Source organism: Tenrec ecaudatus, chromosome 10 (assembly GCF_050624435.1).
Source record: "Tenrec ecaudatus isolate mTenEca1 chromosome 10, mTenEca1.hap1, whole genome shotgun sequence".
NCBI lineage: Eukaryota > Metazoa > Chordata > Mammalia > Afrosoricida > Tenrecidae > Tenrec > Tenrec ecaudatus.
The window spans coordinates 73,907,849-73,926,934 of NC_134539.1; the positions used below are offsets into that span (position 1 = coordinate 73,907,849).

The window sequence follows — 19,086 nt, forward strand, 5'->3', positions numbered from 1 at the left end:
CTCCACCAGGAGAAAGATGAGGCTCTCTACTCCCGTAAAGTGGTACAGTTCCGGAAACCCACAGGGGCAGTTCTACCCTGTCCTACAGGGTTGCCGTGAGTAGGAATCGACTAGATTGGCAGCAGGTTTGTTCTTTGCCTCTGTTCTTCCCTTCCTGGCACGGAGGCCTTCTGTTTGTAGGTGTGCATCCCATTCCTGAAAGAATCCTAGAATCTCCCCTCCGGCGCGCTTTCCTCTTGCTTCCTCATGGTCCACGCTGCCAGCAGAGGCTGTCAGGATGGTGAGACTGAACTGCCGGGACGTGACTGACTGTGCTGCCCCTTGTCTGACCTTTGATCAGCCCCGTGAAGTTCACAGCCATGCTCCCAGCTCCGTGACCCTTCGTGATTTCAGTTGCGCCCACGTACCCAGGCTCAAGGTCCAACGATGGCAGAGCATGGCTGCTCAGATCTTGCCGTTTGGCCGTCTTCTCAGTGTCGTCGGTGCTCTTGAGTCGGCCGGCTAGGACGTCCGTGCGTGGCGCTGTGCAGCGCGGGAAGAGGGTGGTAGGGGAAGGGAGCCCGTGTGAGCTAAAGCTGTGCTTTCAAATCGTGATCCAAAGTCCACACGCGGCGTTTGCTTTCTGTCCCTGTCCTTTCTTTTACTCTGCTCCTTCCCTCTTCTTTTTGTTTTCCTCTACCCCCTCCAAAACGTCAGAGAACCCCATAATCTGAAGGTTGCTGACTGCATCCTCCTGGGGTGCTACCGCATTCCTCTGTCTCCCGGGTTGCCCCCAAACTGGCAGTTCGATCTAGAAGCTTGTTGGGACACAGCCTTAGTTCCTGGCCTGGGTGGCACTCTGCTCTTGTGTCTGGTGATGGCACAGCCCGGGCGGGTTTTGCGGTGAGGGACGTAGGGCTTAAGAGATGGCCTTGCACGCAGGAGGTGCCCAGGACTCCAGCTCCTGTTGCTTATCATCTTAAGGTGGCGTCACCTGCCGGCCCGATGTCAGGGCCATGGGTGTCACATCCCGTGTGAGCTGCTTGGTCCCTGGCTGGTCCCGCCATCAGCCATCACACTTGTTCCCATTCTTCTCACTTCCACAAAAGAGGAATGGAGACTTACAATGGGGGTGAGGCGACCTGCTGGGAGGTCACAGAGTCAGAAGCAGGCGGAGCTGAGATGCCAGTCCAAACCTTTCTGTGCCAAAGCCTGCCCTCCACCCTCCACCGCCAACCTGGGAGTTAGGGCGTGTGTGTGTGTGTGTGTGTGTGTGTGTGTGTATGTGTGTGTTGGGGGGGGCGGGATTTGCAGCTGAGCAAGAGTGCAGGCAGGTGGGGTGGTGGTGGGGGGTGTCCAAAGGGGAAGCAAACAAGGCAGGGAGGGGAATCTGGTAAAAACAGACAAACAACCAGAGAGATGGGCTCAGTAATTGAGACCTCAGTCCCCCCATGTAGGTGATGCTCCGGCAGAGAGATGGGATGCAGCCTGGCTGGCCCCGTTCAGGGAGAGTTGGTGATAGTGAATGGCCAGGCACCCCTGGGCCAGAGAGGTGGTGTGCAGTGACCAGCACGGAAGACCAGCTACACCTGACCTCCTCTAGCCTCTTTATTGCCCATAGGCAGGGATCAGACATGCCTCCCTGGTCCGTCCTTCCCAAGGATTCTTACCCCAACTGTTCCTCTCAGGCCACTTGGCATCTGCCGAAAATTCGTTGTAATGGCCACACAGAACTCACAGACAATACTGACGGCTCCCGGGGTTTATTCTGGAAGTTAATAGGTTGCCACAAGTCAGAATCAGCTGACAGTAAGGCTCTGTCATGGATCCTCCTCAGCCAACAGCCACGCCTCTCTCTGGTCCTCAGCCTCTCAGCCTTTGCTTCCATGGGCCAGGAAGCCAGCCCTGCCTGTTGCCCTGTCTCTCAGTCCCATAGTCTCGGCTTCCTTGAGGACTAGGTGTCCTGTAGGCCCGGCGCTGCTTTTCCGGAGTCCCCGGTGCCTCCGTCTCCGGTGCCTCTGGTCTGGCATCATCTCAGACAGAGAGCTCGCTGTGCTCTTCCAAATGGCCCTGCAGTTTTGCTCTGTGTTCCAGGGGACACTTGGCACCTAGGAAAGCCTTTGGTGGAGGTGTGGTTCTAGTCTTTTCACAGACGGAACCCTCCAGGAAACCAAGAATGGTCTCTTTAAGTCACACCCTCTAGTAGAGTCTCAAGAAATAGGGGTGCAGTTAGGTTCATACCCCCTACTGAAAACTGAAACAAACCCACTGCCCTCTAGTCCACTCTGACCTGGAGAAGCCCGATAGAACAGAGTACAGTTGCCCATGTGAGTTTCCAGGACATTAACTTTACGGGAGTAGTATGCCTCCCCCTTCTCCTGAGGAGCGGCAGGTGGTTTTGAACTGCTGGCCTTGTGGTTTACAGCCCAACGCATAACCACCATGCCCACAGGGCTTCTGACTCTACTAAAGTCAGGCTTTAACCTCAGCCTTATGTTGATCATCTTGGAAACCCACAAGCACAGTGTGACCCTGTCCTGTAGACTCACTGTGTGTCAGAATCAACTTGATGGCTGTGAGTTTGGGTTTGGGGGTCAATCCTGATCATTAGTATAGTCGAGAACTCCCTCCAAAGTGAGGTTCTAGGGATCAGCCTAGACTACAGAATTACAATATATCACATCATGAATTATGGCTGGAAGGGTCATATTATTTGACTCCATTTCACAGTGACACTGGAGACACGCCAGAGTACCTTCCTGAGCCACATGGCCTCATGGACCCCTTCCTGGCTGTACAATGGGCATGGGCTTGCTTCCCAGACCCTGCTCTCTGAGAACGAGACAGAGAGAAGCAGGCGACTGCCTACTTCTCTCAGCATCCTCTGAATTCCCAGCATCCCTGGAGGAAGGGCTGGGAGGAGGGTCTGTGTGTCAGTGACCCCCTGGTTGCTCTTTGAGAACTTTTTCTTCCCAATAGCCTGCCACCTACCTCACCCTCTTGAGCAGCAGAAAATGGAGGCCACCCACAGGCCTCGACCTCAAACCAAACCCACCCACCTTGCCTTCAGAAACCCCACATCTATGATAGGTTTCAAGCACATTTTAGACAATTCAGAGATTGAAGAAGAGAAGGTTTACTCCCCATCCCCGCGGCCCAGAAATAGCCCCCGTTACTTTTGTGAAGTAGATCCTCCTAGGCCTCTTCCTATCAGCTGCCTATCCCAGTCACGAGGAGCCCCCATGGCCGAGCGGTTACACGTGGGGCCGCTAACTGCAAAGTCAGCAGTTCTCAACCACCACACCGGACCCAGCCGCTCCACGGGAGGAAGACGGGACTTTCCGTTCCTGCAGGAGTCACAGTCTCAGAAATCCACAGGGCTGTCCCATCCCGTCCGACAGGTTCTCCGTGAGTTGGCATCGACTCGATGGCAGTGCGTTGGTGGTGGTTTTCCCATCATCGTGACTGCCCTGTGTCATGAGAGTGGTTGTTACCGGTGAATACTGGCTGGGATGGTGCTTGGGCTCCCATTTCATCAATGGGTCTGTTGTGGGCACTTGCGTTGATTCCGTTTGGCAGTGAGATCAGGGCCTCCAGAAACTCATCATCCACAGCTCCGATTGTGGATTTCAGAAGCGTCCTTCGGGTGGGATTAGCTGGTCAAAGGGCATGAACGTTTTTAATGCTCTTTGATATAAACTGCCAAATGGTTCTCCTGCCTGTTTTAATCAAGGCTTTGTTTGCCTTGTGCCCAAGACAGAAAACTGCCTGGCATATGTTCAAGCTGCCCAGGCAGGTGCCCTGTGGACATCAATTTCTGGTGCCCTGCTGCCCATTGACATCTGAGGTCCGGCATAGGCACGCAGTCGGTGTTGTGAGACATGCGTGTGGAAAGGGTAGGCTGGTCCTGCCCCTCATTTTACAGATGGGGAAACAGAGGCGCAGTGGGCTGGGCCTGGTGTGGGTGGCTGCTGGCCTTGCACTGACACTTGTGGGAGAGGCCTGTGCTCTTGTCCACTCCACCAACGTTTTCACAGTGCCTCTGGTGACCTGGTGTTAACCCCAGGGTCCCTCTTCCTTTCCCAAACCCTGGAAAAGGCAGCGAGGCTCCCTAAGCCCCTTGTGACCCCTTGACTGCTCACTGCCATGAGGCAGTGGGCTCGAAGGTGACCAGTGACTCCAGATCCACATGGCATTTGTCACTCTGGAACCCTCTTCCAGCCCCCACCCTACCCTGTACCCCCGGGGGTAATTGTTGGTCTCATACAAATGATTCTTTTAAAGGTACCCAGTATTCACTGGCAATATTCTTTGTTTTATGAGCCAGTCTGCCTCCTGCTTGAGTCTCTGAAGGCCCCCAGCGCAAGTCATCCCCTATTCCAGGTCTCACCCACCTCCGCCCCAGCCCCCCAGCTCCCAGGGTAGCTATTGTGCTGGAAGGAGATTACAAACCAAAACAAACGGCCATTCGACAGCAGAACTGTCCCTGTGAGTTTCCAAGCCTGTCACTCGATGGCAGTAGAGAAAGCCTCTTTCTCCCACGGAGCGGCTGGTGTGTTCCAGCTACTGACCTTTGCACTAACAGGCAAACCCGTAACTCATGGACGAAGAACGTGCAGCGCAAGTCCCAGCAGGGGGTAACACGCTGCATGCCCCCCTCTCGATCCTAACCTGGCCCCAAGCACATAACACTCGGGGACTTTCAAATGCACACACTAACCCACCCATTCCAGTACTCACCAATACTGGCCGGTCAGGCCATCAAGCCTTACAGGAGTTACTTAATATAATCCATTAACAACTCTTTGAGGAAGTGGTTTTCATCATCTGTATTTTCCACATGAAGAAACTGAGTCCTCGAGAGATTCAGCAGCTTTGCCCGGGTCCAGGGAGGGGCAGAGGTGGAGTTTGTCTTCATCACACAGCTACATGTGTTTATGTATGTACACACATGCAAACAACTCGTGGGTGCCCCCCAAAAGTATTTCCCCCCCTCTAGGAAAGCATTGAGCAATTCACTCTGAGTTTAGTGCATCCGGTGGCGTCTCCTGGGAAGGTTCTCTCTGGTCACAGTGAATTTTTTTTGTAAAAACAGTTTCATTCAAACCTCATTTTTTTGTGATGGCTGATTAAAGAGAACAGCGTGTGACTGAAATTTTGTTTCCTGCTTAGGAAAAATGCCACAGAAACTGTTGTGATGTTGAATACAGCTTATAAAGAGGGCGCTATGTGAAAATCTCAGATGTATGAGTGGTTTTCTCATTGAAATGTTGATTGATAACAAACCTCATTCTGGATGTTTGTCAACATCCCGAATGGATGAATATGTCGACAAGAAATCAAAGATCGCGATGATGCTTTTTTTTTTTTAATGTGAGGGGGATAGTGCATTTGGAGTTTGTTCCACCAGGTCAGAATGTTAGTCAAGTTTTCTATTTAGAGGTTCTGAAGAGATTGTGTAACAGTGTGTGACCAAGAAGGCCTGATTTGTGGCATATGGGGGACTGGTTTTGCCACCATGACAATGCACCAGCTCCCAAAGCCATCTCAGTGTGCCAGTTTTTGGTAAAAAACATCATTCCTCTCTTGCCTCACGCACCTTACTCACTTGACCTCGTTCTGTGAGACCCTCCTTTTTTCCCTGAGAATAAAGAGGGACATGCTTTTGAGGATGCAGATGAGGTGAAGAAAAATATGAAGGAGGTGCTGTCAGCCATCCAAACAGATGGATTTGAAAAATGTGTCCAAGAATGGAATCGCAGATTTGACAAATGTATTCAGTGAAATGGAGAGTACTTTGAAGGTGATAAGGTCGTTTTGAAAAAAAAAAGAAAATACATAGCTTGGGGGGATTCCCAAGGTTTTTTGGGGGGGGCGGGTATCCCTCGTTTGTGTACACACACACCCATTCAACTCATTCTCTCTGACGTCGCCTTTCCTCCCGGCCCCGCCCCTCCGCCAACGTCACTTTGCTCCTCGGCCCCGCCCCTGGGCTCCGGAGGCCCCGCCCACAGCGCGGCCCCGCCTCCAGCCTAAGCTCAGCGGGGGCCGGCCTCGGGCGCAGAGCGCAGGCAGCGCCGAGCCGCGCGGGCCGCGCCGCCGCCCCCGCCGCGCGCCGGGCTGGCCCCCCGCGCCCGCGCCGCTCCGGGCCCCGCGGCCGTCCGCCCGCGCCTCTGAGACCGTCCATGGTGCAGCACATGTGGGCCGAGGCGGTCGGGCCTGCGGGCGGCGCCGAGTCGCTGTTTCCGGGCTCCCGACGGAGCCGTAGCGTATGGGACGCTGTGCGCCTGGAGCTGGGAGTCCCCGACAGCTGTCCGGTGGTGCTGCACAGCTTCACGCAGCTCGACCCAGATCTGCCGCGCCTGGAGGTGGGTGAGCCAGGGCAGGCCCGAGGCCAGCCTGGATGGGTGAGGGGGGCGCAGTCCGGAGCCGACTGATCCACAGGCAGAGCCAGGAGTAGAAGGGGCGCGTCCCTCCTTAGAGGGTCACCCCCATTCTGTATAAGTGCATTGAGATTCCTTCCGCCAAAAATCCACTCCCTTGCTCGAGCCCCAGGACAGCCAACAGTTTAGGGGCCAGAGCTGGTTTTCCTGCTCCCCCTCGCGCCCCCTCCCCCCAATCCCATACCAAGGCCTGCCCTCACCAAGCCCAGGTGGGCCTCTGAGCTGCTGGCCATATCCCTGCTGTGCAGACACTGTTTACGTCTGTGGTCCCGCCGGCCGGCCGGGCACTGGCTGTGAACTTCCGACTGCGGCAGCTGGCTCCTCTTTCACCTGCCATACTGTAAGGGGTGGGTGGGGGTGGGGGCCACAAGGCACTATTGGATTTCCCGGTGAAGAAGGTGTTTAGGGTTTCAGAACCCTAGAATCCTCAGAAGCAGGTGGGCCTGTAAATGCCCTCTGGAGAGACACTGGGGTTGCTGGAAGAAGGGGTGGTGGAAGCAGCACATCAGGTGTCCGGGCAGTGGGGATGAGTTCCCCTGGGGCCAACGGGGTGACTCATTGCTGCTCCATGAGAAAAAGTGCCGACACCCTGAATTTGTAAGCCTATGGGAGGATCCAGGCAAGAGGGAGTGTGTATGCCTGTCACGATGGAGCCAGGAGTAGCTAGCTGGGGGGTGGGGGGAGAGCCGGGACTCTTGTTTATAGTGTGTAGTGGGTGAGGGGATCCAGTGGGCCACACCTGGTGCAGTAGAGATAGCGAAATGCAGGCAGTGTCTCACCCCAACTCTGCCTGGGTCTTAGCTGACAGAGGCCACCCCTGACCCGGGGTTTAGAGTAAGTGTGGGCTAAGGGCTCAGGTCCCTTGGTACTCCCCCAGCCCCTTCATTGCTGTAGGCCACTTGGTATTGTAATGGCCAGCGACTGTCAGGTCCCTTGAGCCTAGACCCTCCAGGGCCTGCATGGGGTCTGGATGCAGATAGGCTGAAGGGTAGAGTATGGTTCCCTGCCCAGCTTAGAAAGTGTGTGGGGGGGGTGGAACTCTTGAAGGGGGAACCCAGGGCTGGGAGACCCTTTCCTTCTGCACTTGGCAGGTGGCAGGGCCAGGCATGCCCCCCATCCCTTGTTCCCCCAGAGCTATAGTGTCATGGGCAGCTGGAGCGGGACCCCCAGGATAATGGAGTGGGAGCCTGACACCCGTCTGGCGCTCATCTGGCTTTGATTATGTCTGGCAGCAGCTCGTGCTTTGTGTGCTGGGAGGGTCCGGCCTGAGTGCACACAGGGGCCCCGCAGGTTCTTGGCCCAAGAGGTGGGACTCAGCTTGTCCTTCCCTCCCACCCTCTCTCTCCCCCCACCCCCCTCCAGCGACACCCAGAGGAGAGAGGCTGATCCGAGCTGCCTCCCTGCCCAGGAAGAGGCCTTCCATATCCCTCGCTGTTGCTCTCCCTCATCCGGCCTCAGTGCTGGGAGCCAGCCTGTGGCCACTGTTTAGAAATCAAAGGGGAAGCTTCTGGGGCAGGAAAGCCAAGGTCCTGGCAGGAGAGAAGGCCACTGCGGGAAACCAAACACAGTGACCATTTACCATGGGCCGTGGGGAGGGGGCAGGGAAGTCCCTGTCCCTCCTGCCAAGAGCGCCGCCCCCTTCATCCCCCTCCCCCACTCCTGTTCCCCAGCTGATTTCCTGGCTGCGGTAGCTGCCAGAGCTGAGCCGCACTGCCTGTGGGCCCTGGCCCCTCTGAGAAACCACCAGGGCTGTCTGCCTTCCCCTACCCCCATCCCCATTTCCCTCCCAAGCTTCCGGCCAGCCCTTCCCTCACGGGCTGCCAGATGTCCTCCCACATCTGGGCATCCACTTGTCATGGGGCTCTAACCAAGCCAGACTCTGTGGGTTGTGGGCTTTCCAGAAGCCCCGTAGCCCATGTCTCTGTACCCAGTCAGACACACTTAATCAGGTGAGAGGTGCTCTTGAGTGGGTAGCACCCACAGGCGCTATCAGCTCATTCCATCGGGCTCAGCCGGCCCTCCAGAGCAATTGCTAGTCCACTTCATGGGAATCCAAGGGTCGGAGAGGCCACGCCCATGGCCCAAGAGCACTCACAGCAAGAAGTGGCACAGACAGAATTTGGACACAGGTGGCCTTCTGCACCAGAGTCTGCTGTGAGCAGGGCCTGCAGGTGGCAGAGGGCAGAGCTGCGCTGTCAGGACAGTTCTACGTTTAGGGACCAGAGCTGGTAGCCATGGGGAAATAGAGCCTGGCTTAGGCCTCCCATAAGCCCCAGAGCCTGGGTGAGGAGCAGAGATGTTTACAGTCCAGATGAAGGCCAAAGGGCTTTGGGCCAGGAGGAGGAGGAAGCTAGATCCCCAGGGTTAAAAAATACTAGCTTATCTGACCCAGGGCTTTATGAGAGGCCCATCCTAAGCAAATTTGTATGTATGACAGTTTTTTGAGATCTGTTACTGATAATAGTCCATTTAAAAGATGAGCCAAGCAAGGCCCTACAGGTTAATTGGGCCACACAAAATGCCCCTGAGCTAGTAGTAAGGGGTAGAATGAGGATTTCAACCCAGGCGGTATGACCATATGTGGAATGGATGTAAGGATGCCTCCTCTCCTCTGCGGTCCCAAGAGAAGAAGGGGGCAGCCAGGCTGGCGGGGGCTGGGCCCTCGCTCATGAAGGGCAGGCAAGAAGCCTTTAGGTGAAGCATGGCTCTGTCTGCTGGGCTGTTTCCCAGGAGGCTCAGAGGGCACCGGGGCAGGTATGAGTGGCAGTGGGGCAGCACTGGTGGTGGGGCTGGCAGCAAAGTCTCAACCTAGAAGTTGCCTGTTTCCAGGTGCTATTCTGGGTGGCCCCTGCCTTCTCCTCAGCCTGGCCCTGTGCTGGCCCAAGGCACACTCCTGAGGAGCAAGGCGGTCAGTTTCAGGAGGCTGCACCCAGCTGTTGGCAGTCTGCCTCCTGGGGGCTGCTGGCTCCCCGCCCAGACGGCTCCCACAGCGTCACACAGCATGATGTGGCCATGCCGCCCTAGGTCGGGCTGCAGCCCCAGAAACGCCGTGTTCCTGGACACACAGGCCCGGCAGAGCAATCCGATTCAGAAGAGACGGAAGTTGAAACCTGGGGCGATGCGCAGGAGTTGCTGAGTGGGACGGGAGCCAGAAGGGGCCTGGTGAGCTGGGCAGGAGGACAGGGCCTTGGAGCCACACTTGAAGAGCCATTGGCCGTGGGGCTGGGCAGGCACATGCCACTCGAGGGGCCATTCCGTGTCTGGACAGTCTTCCCTGCAGGCGTGTCTAGAGGTATGGTGCCCTTTTGAACCACGAGGCCCTGTGGGTATCACTCTAGAACACTCTAGAACAGTGGTTCTAAACCTTCCTAATGCCATGACCCTTTAGTACAGTTCCTCATGTTGTGACCTCCTCCCCAAACAAAAAATTATTTTCTTTTTTTTCAAAAAATTATTTTCGTTGCTACTTCATCACTGTAATTTTGCAACTGTTATGAGTCGGGCGACCCCTGTGAAAGGATGGTTTGACCCCCAAAGGGATCGCAACCCACAGGTTGAGAACCTCTGCTCTAGAGCCCAAGCTACTGCACCCAAATAACAGCCAGGCCCTCGAGCTGCCCCAGCTCTCCAAGCCTCAGCTTCCACATCCACAAAATGGGCACAATGCTGTTTCCTCCTCATCAGGCTCTGGGGGGTATACACATCGTGCCTAGCACAGTCAGAGCCGACAGCCCTTGTCTCCCCCAGTGTGCTTCCTGACCAGGCATCCTAGGTCCTGGCATTTTGTCAGCACTGCTGGAAGCAGTGGCAGGCCTCCCGTCCGTGGGACTACTGGTACCCGGGGCTCTCGGGACACATGGGTTGGTGCTCCCCAGGCCTGGTTCTTGCAGCTCTGAGCCCGTCCCAGTCCCCATATAGCAAAGCAAGACCCACACCTGGGTGTGTTCACATAGGACATGGGTTCAAATCCCTGGACTACCTGCCATTTCCTGGCCCTGTGACCCAGGCAAATTTCCTGAGCAGTCATTTCCTCGTCGGTCAGGTGAGAGGATGATGTGCACTGTGAAGGGCCTGGTACCCGGGAAGTGCTGGGTGCTATGGCTGTTACTCTCCCAGACTTGGGAGACACGGACCCCCTGCTCCCCAGCCAGCCCTGACCATGCCCTTTCCCCAGCCCAGTCAGCCAGCAGCCCACCATGAAAGGACAGGGCGGAGGGTGGAGAAGGACCTCATCTTTCTGGTTCCTAACTTGAGCCTTGGTTATTTTCCTCTTTAAACATTGGAGTGTCAAATAGCGGGGCTCAGGCTATGGGAAGGGTTTTTGGGGAGATGGTTGGCTTTGGGGGCTCAGTCTAGTTGGTCCCCAGACTCCAGTTTCTGGGGCCGCTAGCTCCTGCCTGAGAGCCACGGTGTCTGAGCTCTCAGAGCCACCACCTCCATCCAAGTACTGCAAACTTGCATTCCTGGGGAGCAGGCTATGCACTTGGGCTCAGGGCTGGACAGCACCCCTGGGGGGCGGGGGAAACGCCCTCAGGCTCTGGAGGCGTTCACAGTCTGGGGAAGAACCAGATTTGGATTTGAGCAGTCCCAGGTTCCCTCCTCAGCTCACATACCCTCTACTTGCCTCGATCTCCCATTTCTTTACTACGGGACCCAGAATGCCCCGGGAGTCAGTCTGGAGAGCCACTCTCTGCAGTATGTTGATGCTCTATCGGAAAAAGCTAAAAGATGGGAAGCCACTGTGTTCCGCCCCCGCCCTATAAGACATGCTGGCAATGCCAGGAGCCTCTGGCAGGTTTCAGACAGGTTTCCCAGTCAGGGCTGGTTTTCTGCTCCTGGAAGCCGTGGCCTGGTGCATCAGGACTTAGTTACTCAAGGACCTCACTTGTGCCACGCCCTCCCCACCCCCACTACGTTCCATCTGCCGCCCCGCGGGTTGTGTGCATTGTTCTGAGCTGCGCTCCCATGGCACAGCCAAGGCTGTAGGCCCGCTGTGGCTACCGCTGTAGGGTGCTAGTGACCCTGAGCTGCTGGCCAGTGGGTGTGGCAAAGTCCCTGAGCCAGTGCACAGGGAGGCCCCGTGATTTGACCCCGGCTAGGAGGTGGGGGTGAGGCTCCACATGTAGCCCTGAAGGAGACTGGGGCTGGCTCCTGCACCCCTCCCTCTGCTTGAGCCCCTGGCCTGCAGTCCTTCAGAGCCACCCCAGTGGCAGGTGTCCAGGCCCAGAAGTCCCCAGGGTGCAGGGCTGGGGCGGAACGCAGTGGGTCACTGCAGGCTGCAGGCCTGCCTTGAAATAGGCGGATTCATGGCCCCTGCTGCCCTGCTGTTGGGGCTCTGAGGGGCTTGCGCTGTGGCTTCTCTCTCTCTCTCTCTCTCTCTCTTTCGCTCTCTCTCTCTCTGCCTGCTGGAGCCACAGCTGCCTGCGAGCCTGTCACTGTGAGAGACTGATCTGGTGACACTAACCAGACACCACCCAAGCCGGTTTCCCTCAGGCCCCAGTTCTGGCCCCTCCTCATCAGGGCCTGTGGGGACGATACCCCCACAGGTTCCTTGACCGAAGTGTGGAAGGCCTGGCACTGTGTGGAGAGGCAAGGCTGCCACCAGGGTCCCAGGACCCAGGGACGACAGGAGGACCAGTCTGCCCAAGACACAGCAAACCATGTGACATCCTCCCCTCCCCCATCGCCAGCTCAGACCAGTGCTGCTGTGGACGCCCCCTCTGTGGGAAGGCATTTTCTCCGCCTCAGCTGTTTACTAGGCCACCCGGCTCCTCCCCTCCCTTCCGCGCCCCCAGACTGGCAGAGTGACCCTGCAGGGCCTGGCATGGCCCAGATGAGCTGCCGGCTGCTGGGCATGCTCACTGACCGAGCACAGAGCGAGGCCCCTCTAGAGCTGGGTCCTGCTCCAGCCCCAGGTGTGGGGCCAGCTCCAACAGAGCCCCAGGCTGCCACTCTGCCCGCTTGGCCTCCCTGCCCCGTGACCCTGCTGCCCGCTGGGAGATGGGTATAGTGGTGCCTGCGCTCAGCCTTGCCCTCGCGGTCAGTCTGTTCCTGTCTACACCGCGGTTTCACGGAAACCAGAGTGCTCAGCTGGGAGAAGGGAGACAGGGTGGTGACGCCATGCAAGCTCTCTTGCCCCAGGCGCGTGTGGTTCAGGGTCCCTCCCCCCACCAGGCTGGCAGAGGGGGCCATGGGGGAGGGGGCCGGGGATCACATGACAGCTGTGCAGGGCGGGGCCAGCCGCTCAGCTGAAGCTGGGGGCTGTGGCAGCTCCCTGTCAAGCTTCCATGTAGATCCGTGGCCGCAGCCCTGCTGTGGGTCCTCGCCACCAGGCCCAGGAAACACTTCCATCTGGCATCATTAACGTGGAGCCCTGCTGGGCGCCAGGCACTGTGCTGGGCTCACGGGGGGGGGGGGGGGGGCGCCAAGTACTTGACAGCCAGGACTGTGCGCCTGTGAGGCAGGCAGGGCCGCAGGCTGGCTTCCTTGCCTGCCCAGGAAGAGAGAGACACAGAGAGGGACTTGGCTGTCGGCTTAGGAGAGGTTGCTGGGGATCTGGTCTTGTCGTAACCAAGAGCCTCTCCATCATCGTGAGTCCCGTCTGCGGGTTCTGTGTGGCCATTGAAACCCAGCCTCGAGCCCTGCAGGGAAGTAGATTACCGTCAAATATGGGCCCCGTCAGCACACCCCAAACCCATTGCCCATTGTCAAGTTGATCCCGACTCCCTGGGCCCCAGGGGCACAGAGGAGAACTGCTGGATGCTGTCAACTTTATGGAAGCAGGCTGCCAGGCTTCTCTTCCTGGGCACTGCCGGTGGGTTAAGCCTGTAGGTTGGTGCTCAAGTGCATACTCCGGGACCTTCCAGCTGGGCCACTTGGGACTAAAGGCCCCAAGAAAGAAGGCAGGGGCCCTTCTGGCCTTTGTGGGGAGCACGGTTCAATCACGTGGGGGAGGTGGGCGAGCAGCCGGGCCCTGGTCCAGAGGACAGGCAGCAGCCTCCAGCTCTCCCCAAGCCCTGTGTCCCCAAGGGGCGGTGTGCTCGTCAGAAGTGGCACGTGAGAGGCGCGAAGAGGGAAGTCGGCATCTGTTTGGGGCTTTCCCGCCACCCGTGGCAGGGCCGGCCCTCGAGCCAGTGTGGCTGGCGAGGGGAGGCCTATGCGAGGCTCGGCACGTGGCTTCCTTGGGACTTCCAAGAATCAGGGCTACCCCACCCTCCAGAGCGGGCAGAGGGTCAGGAGCCCTGCTTGTTCCAGCAGCTTTCCCATTTGTACGGAGCCCAGAGTGGGCGGGCAGCCTCGGGTCAGAGGAAATGGCTTCCGGAGGAAGGCTCCGTGCCTCTCAGGGGTGGGCAGGAGGTGAGAGGGCCCCAGTGGTCCTGCCGTCGGGGGCGGGGGGACACAACCCACAGGACACTGGGCACCTGGGCCCCCACCCAGGAGGCCAGCTCAGACTGAGGGCTGGAAGGAAAGCACTGCCACTGGGTCACAGGCTCCCCCTGTGCCTTCACCTAGACCCTCTCTCACCCTGTGGTGAGGGGCTCGCCCCATCCCAGCCGTAGCCTTTGAACACCGCCCCAGTGCCGGTCAGAGCCCGACCGAGGTCTGGAGTTCTTGGGAGCTCCCTGCCGTCAGCACAGACCTCAGGACTCCCCTCGTCACATCCTGCCCGTGCCCGTGTTCGTGGTGACAGGGAGCTGAGCGCCACGGCCGCCCCAGTGGGTCCGAGGGCACGAGGCAGCAGAAGGGGAAGGAAGTGACTTCGGATGTGGCTGTGGGGACTCCCGAACCTGCCCCAGGCCCGTGCTATTGGTCTGGTGACTAGGAGATGCTGGGTCAGCCGGGAGCCGCGGAGGCAGGGCAGACGGCATGTGACCGTGGCCAGGGGGCCCCTGCTCCGGGAGAGGCACCTTCTCCAGGCCGAAGCCTGCCACGTGCTGTGGGTGGTGTCACCCTTTTTCCTCGGCAGCATGCCCTGGCTCCTCAGCCTCTACCTCCCCGTCTGGGAAAGGCACACACAGCCGTGTCACACCCCAGGTCGTGGCTGGTGGGTGTAGAAAGGCAGATGCTGGGCACAACACCCGTCTGTCTGATTCAGGCCGAAGATGACTGGGTGGTATGCCCTCCCCATGGCAACGCCCGGGCAGGCCCTTGATGCCTCCCTGCCCGGCTGCGGGCACTGTCTCTGCAGAGCTCCACGCAGGAGATCGGCGAGGAGCTAGTCAACGGAGTCATCTACACCATCTCTCTGCGCAAGGGGCCCGTGCATCATGCCGCCAACAAGGGCCAGCGCTGGCTCGGGGTGAGTTCGGGTGAGGCAGGAAGGGCGTCCTCCCAGCCCTACCCAAAGGGATCTGGCCACCCTCCCCAAAACACAGTCCGCCCCATCCCAGCTTTGGCCGAGTAGAAGCCGCCTTCCCCAGCCTGGCCATGGTGCTCGTCACTGTTGGGCGCCGTGGCCGTGGCCGTGGCCATGCCTGCAGCAGAACAGCATCCTGCTCCTGCGCCATCCTCACATCGTTCTGACGCTGGAGCCCGTGGCTGCAGCCACAGTGCCGATGCATCTTGTGGAAGGTCTTCCTCTTTCCACTGCCCCTCTCCCTTACCAAGCGTGGTGTCCTCCAGAGCTGGCCTCTGACCACATGTCCAAAGCACGTGATGTACCCAACGCAGGGACATTAGGTAAAGAGTGCTTTCGTGTCACGCTGCGCCGTGAGCACTGGGGCGTGGAGCTCCTGATGTGGGCCTTTTGAGTTCACGGGCCACACATGTCCTGCGTAGCAGTGTGCTTGTTGGTCCCTCCACGTCCCCTGCAAGCCTTGCGTTCAGCAGGCTTGAAGGACCCCCAAAGGGCAGGGCTCATGACATGCCCACTGCTTCTCTGCCACTGAGAATATTTGATGGGGCCACAGTGACTCCTGGCCTGACTTGGCCACAGTCTGTTCCCAGAGAGAAGCCTGGTCACCACGGTGCTTCAGCCCTGCCCCAGGACCGGCCGCCTGCCTTTCTGTTGCCCTAGCTGCAGGGCTGCGCTGCGGTCCTGAGTGTCTGAGCCCCCGCCCGGGACAGACCCCAGCAGTGGGGTTGCTGAGTTGGAAGGATGAGTGTGTTTAAAATGACATTACCCTGAGCCAGAGCCCCGACTACTTCCTCCAAAAGCTGCAGCACCACCTCGGCCACCCTGCATCCCGGGAGCCTGGCTCTAGGTGGTAGCCGCTCTTTTAAGATGTTCTGCCAGTCCAGTGTCAGGGTGGACCACACGAGGACTTGGGTGACCTTCCGTTTGCTCGGTGACCCCTTTGGGTTTTCTCTTGAGTTGTCTCTTTGTGTCTTTAGCCTTGCCAGGTCTTGGCCAGGCTCACTGCAAGCTCCTCAGGCTCCTTTTAACGTAAAAGGACCCGTGGCTGTGTTTGTTCATGCACCATCTTCCCGCAGGGGTCCACTGAGTTTGCCTAAGACACTTGCCCCACTCCTCCCCATGTTGGGGGGCAGACCAGGCAGAGAGGGACTGTAGTAGAGAGGGACTATCCCCCCAGCGCTGGCCCTGGACTGTGTCCCACATGACCTCGTACGGCCACTTAACTTCCCTGGGCCTCTGTTTCACATCTCTAAAATGAGCCTCGGTAGAGCGATGGGTTCTGCAGTGGGCTGCTAACTGAAAGGTCGGCAGTTTGAAACCAGTAGCTCCTCCTTGGGAGAAAGAGGAGTTTTTTTTACTCACTCTCAGAACCCCCTGGGGCCCGACAGGCCTGCAGTGAGTGGGACCCCCTGGATTGCAGTGAGGTTTCTGGTCTTTGGCTTTCACGGGGAGGGAATAGGCCTAGAATGCTTACTCCCCTGATACAGTGACCTGAAGGAACGGGTTGTCTCATCACCCCCACCCCCACCCCGACTCCGTGCATTCTCCTTGGAGAGACCAGCACCTTTTTCTGCTGGAAGCCAGACCCTCCTGCCATCAGTCACCAAGGACCTGGCTTGAGTGCCAGCCCCTGGCCTCCTGACCATGCCCCTCCTCCGCCCCATCCACAGTATGAAAATGAGTCGTCCCTGAACCTGTACGAGACCTGTAAAGTACGGGCAGTCAAGGCAGGCACCCTGGAGAAGCTGGTGGAGCACCTGGTGCCTGCCTTCCAGGGCAGCGACCTCTCCTACGTCACCATCTTCCTGTGCACCTACCGAGCCTTCGCCACCACCCAACAGGTCCTGGACCTGCTGTTCAAAAGGTGAGCACCCTGGACCTGGACTCGGGAATGCCACTCCATCTCTGTCGGCTCATCCAAGAGTAGGCTAGAGGGGCCACCTCCTCGGCCTATGGGAAGAGCTTACTGAAAGGAGGCTGCTGGGGTGGGCAGGGGGTGGGCAGCAGCTGTCCTATCCCCTACAAAGCTCTGTGCCTCATCCTCAGTGATCCCCCCCCCCCCACGGCCTTGACCAAGCTTGTGTTCCCATATGGAAAAGTGGCTTGAGATTCTGTCTACTGGGTCCCTGCCCTGGGTATAGCCAGAGCAGGGATCTCTGGGGGCTGGCAGAGAGACCCCAGGCCTACTCTATTAGCGGGTGAGGTGCTGGCTGGTTTCGTTGCTCAGCAAACACATACTGAGCAGACCAGAGGCCCTGCCCTCGTGGGTTTGCAGCCTAGCGTGGCGTCAGACGGTAACAGCAGGCATCGTAAGCAGGTACGGTAGATGTGACGCCCTCACGGCCTCCTCTAGATATGGATGCATCCTCCCATATTCGGATGAGGATGGCGGACCAGAGGAGCAACTCAAAAAGTAAGTGGACCGTGGGGCTGCCCAGAAGAGGGAGGGGCGGGCGGGCAGAGCCCAGGGCCCCACACAGCGGAGGATTCCCCCTAGAGGAATGAATTCTGGGGCTTCCCCCTTGCAGAAGGAAAGAGGTCCCAGAGAACTGGGGGTGGAACCCCAAAATGTCATGGACTCCTGGGTGAGCCCATCACCCCCCCCCCCCATGCTGCTGATGCACTTGCTGGCCCCAGAATAGGAGGCTCAAGGAGCAGGCTGCTCCCGAATCTCAGGAATCTTAATTGTGGCGTTCAGTTGCTTGGCAGGGGTGTGCTTGGGCCCCACCTTTGGGGAGGGGAATGTCTGACGGAAGATGAGTCCCACAGAAGCGCATAGTCCAAGACCGTGGCGGGCCCACAAGCCAGAGGCCTGCCCCTCGAGGCAAGGACAGACCTGTGGGACATGCATAGAGCACGCACCAGCACCCTGCAGGGACCAGCTCAGACACATACACCACCATCAAGTCCATTCCGCCTCATAGTGACCCTGTAGGACAGGGTGGAACTGCCCCGAGACTTTAACTCTTTACAGGAATAGAGAGCCCCGACTTTTTCCCGAGGAGTGGCTGGTGGTTCCAAACTGCCGACCTGGTTAACAGCTCAGTGCATCACCACTACACCACCAGGCCTCCATGCAGTGAACAAGCACACACAATCTCCGACCCCCTTGGAGTTGCTGTCTAGCGGGAGGGGTTCAGGAGAGACAGGGGAGTATGGCACAGTCAGACTTGATCAAGAACTTGGAGTTGAGAGTCCTAGCGCCCTGCTGGCTGACCGGCCATTTCCAGGACACCCCGAGGACTGGGAAGAGCATGGGCTAGCCTCGCTGAGTCAGGGACAGACAGTGCCCCGGGCCCAGCCCTCTGAGTGCGCTACCCGCTCATCTGTCTGCAGTGCCATCTCCTCCATCCTGGGCACCTGGCTGGACCAGTACTCGGAGGACTTCTGTCAGCCCCCGGATTTCCCGTGCCTCAAGCAACTGGTGGCCTACGTACAGCTCAACATGCCCGGCTCGGACCTGGAGCGCCGGGCTGACCTCCTCCTGACCCAGCTGGAGCACTCTGAGCCCACTGAGGCAGAGCCAGAGGGTGAGGAGGATTCAGGGTGGGCGCGTGTAATCTTATGAGGTGGGCCACACAGGAAGGAGCTAAGAGGGGCCTCAGACCTCTCATCCAGGGCATGGCAGCCTGGGCAGTCTCATCATGGGTGTGTTTGTTGTCTGCCCTTGGCAAGGAGGCAGGAAAGGCAGTCATCCCAGGAATATTTCTTCTCGAGCACTTCAGTTGCCCACCTCACTCTACTTCTGCTGCTGTGTCTCCCACAGGCGTCTCTGCTTCTCAGCTGGGCTCTACACTTCACTGCAGGGGCCACAGAGGACTCACAGAGCATGCTTATTGATGGTGTTAGTCTGGGTACTTTAGAGAAACAAATCCACAGAAACTCATATGTGTAAGAGAGAGTTTTATATCAAGGGGAACTGCACATCAAGAAAACATCCCAACCCAGTGCTGCCCAAGCCCACAAGTCCAACAATAACCCATATGTCCGACACCAATCCACAAAGTCCTCCTCCTTCTCACAAAACACACACAATGATGGGGACTGCAGGAGGAAAGCTAAATCAGTGAACGTGTAAGCATCTCAGCGCTGGCAGGAGTCTCCATGCTGCTGCTCCAGCACCCAGGGCTGCATCGGGGCAGGTCCATGCGGCTTCTCCTTGGGGATGTCTTGCAGGAAGTGAGCCTTGCCAGCTGAAGCAGGGAACTGGCTAAAGCAGCTGCACCTTGGTCCAACCATCACAAAGAAAGAGAACACGAACTCAAAAGGCTAGGCTCACTGAACCATTTATCCCTCCGCCTTTCAATT

At 58.1% G+C, this 19,086-nt stretch overlaps 1 protein-coding gene across 5 annotated transcripts in view; it reads left to right on the forward strand.

Annotated features, from left to right (window-relative positions):
* Positions 1-19,086, forward strand: part of RALGDS (ral guanine nucleotide dissociation stimulator) — a 43,724-nt gene that overhangs the window by 14,102 nt on the left and 10,536 nt on the right. Inside the window, exons 1-5 of one of the 5 annotated variants that reach the window (XM_075560568.1) lie at positions 6,118-6,347; positions 14,611-14,721; positions 16,449-16,642; positions 17,096-17,191; positions 18,115-18,308. In XM_075560568.1, coding sequence (XP_075416683.1) covers positions 6,165-6,347; positions 14,611-14,721; positions 16,449-16,642; positions 17,096-17,191; positions 18,115-18,308 — 778 coding nt within the window. In that variant the 5' untranslated portion in view covers positions 6,118-6,164. Of the gene's footprint in view, positions 1-6,117; positions 6,348-14,610; positions 14,722-16,448; positions 16,643-17,095; positions 17,192-18,114; positions 18,309-19,086 lie in introns of those variants that run through there. The other 4 variants (XM_075560570.1, XM_075560572.1, XM_075560573.1 and 1 more) reach the window with 4 other exon arrangements.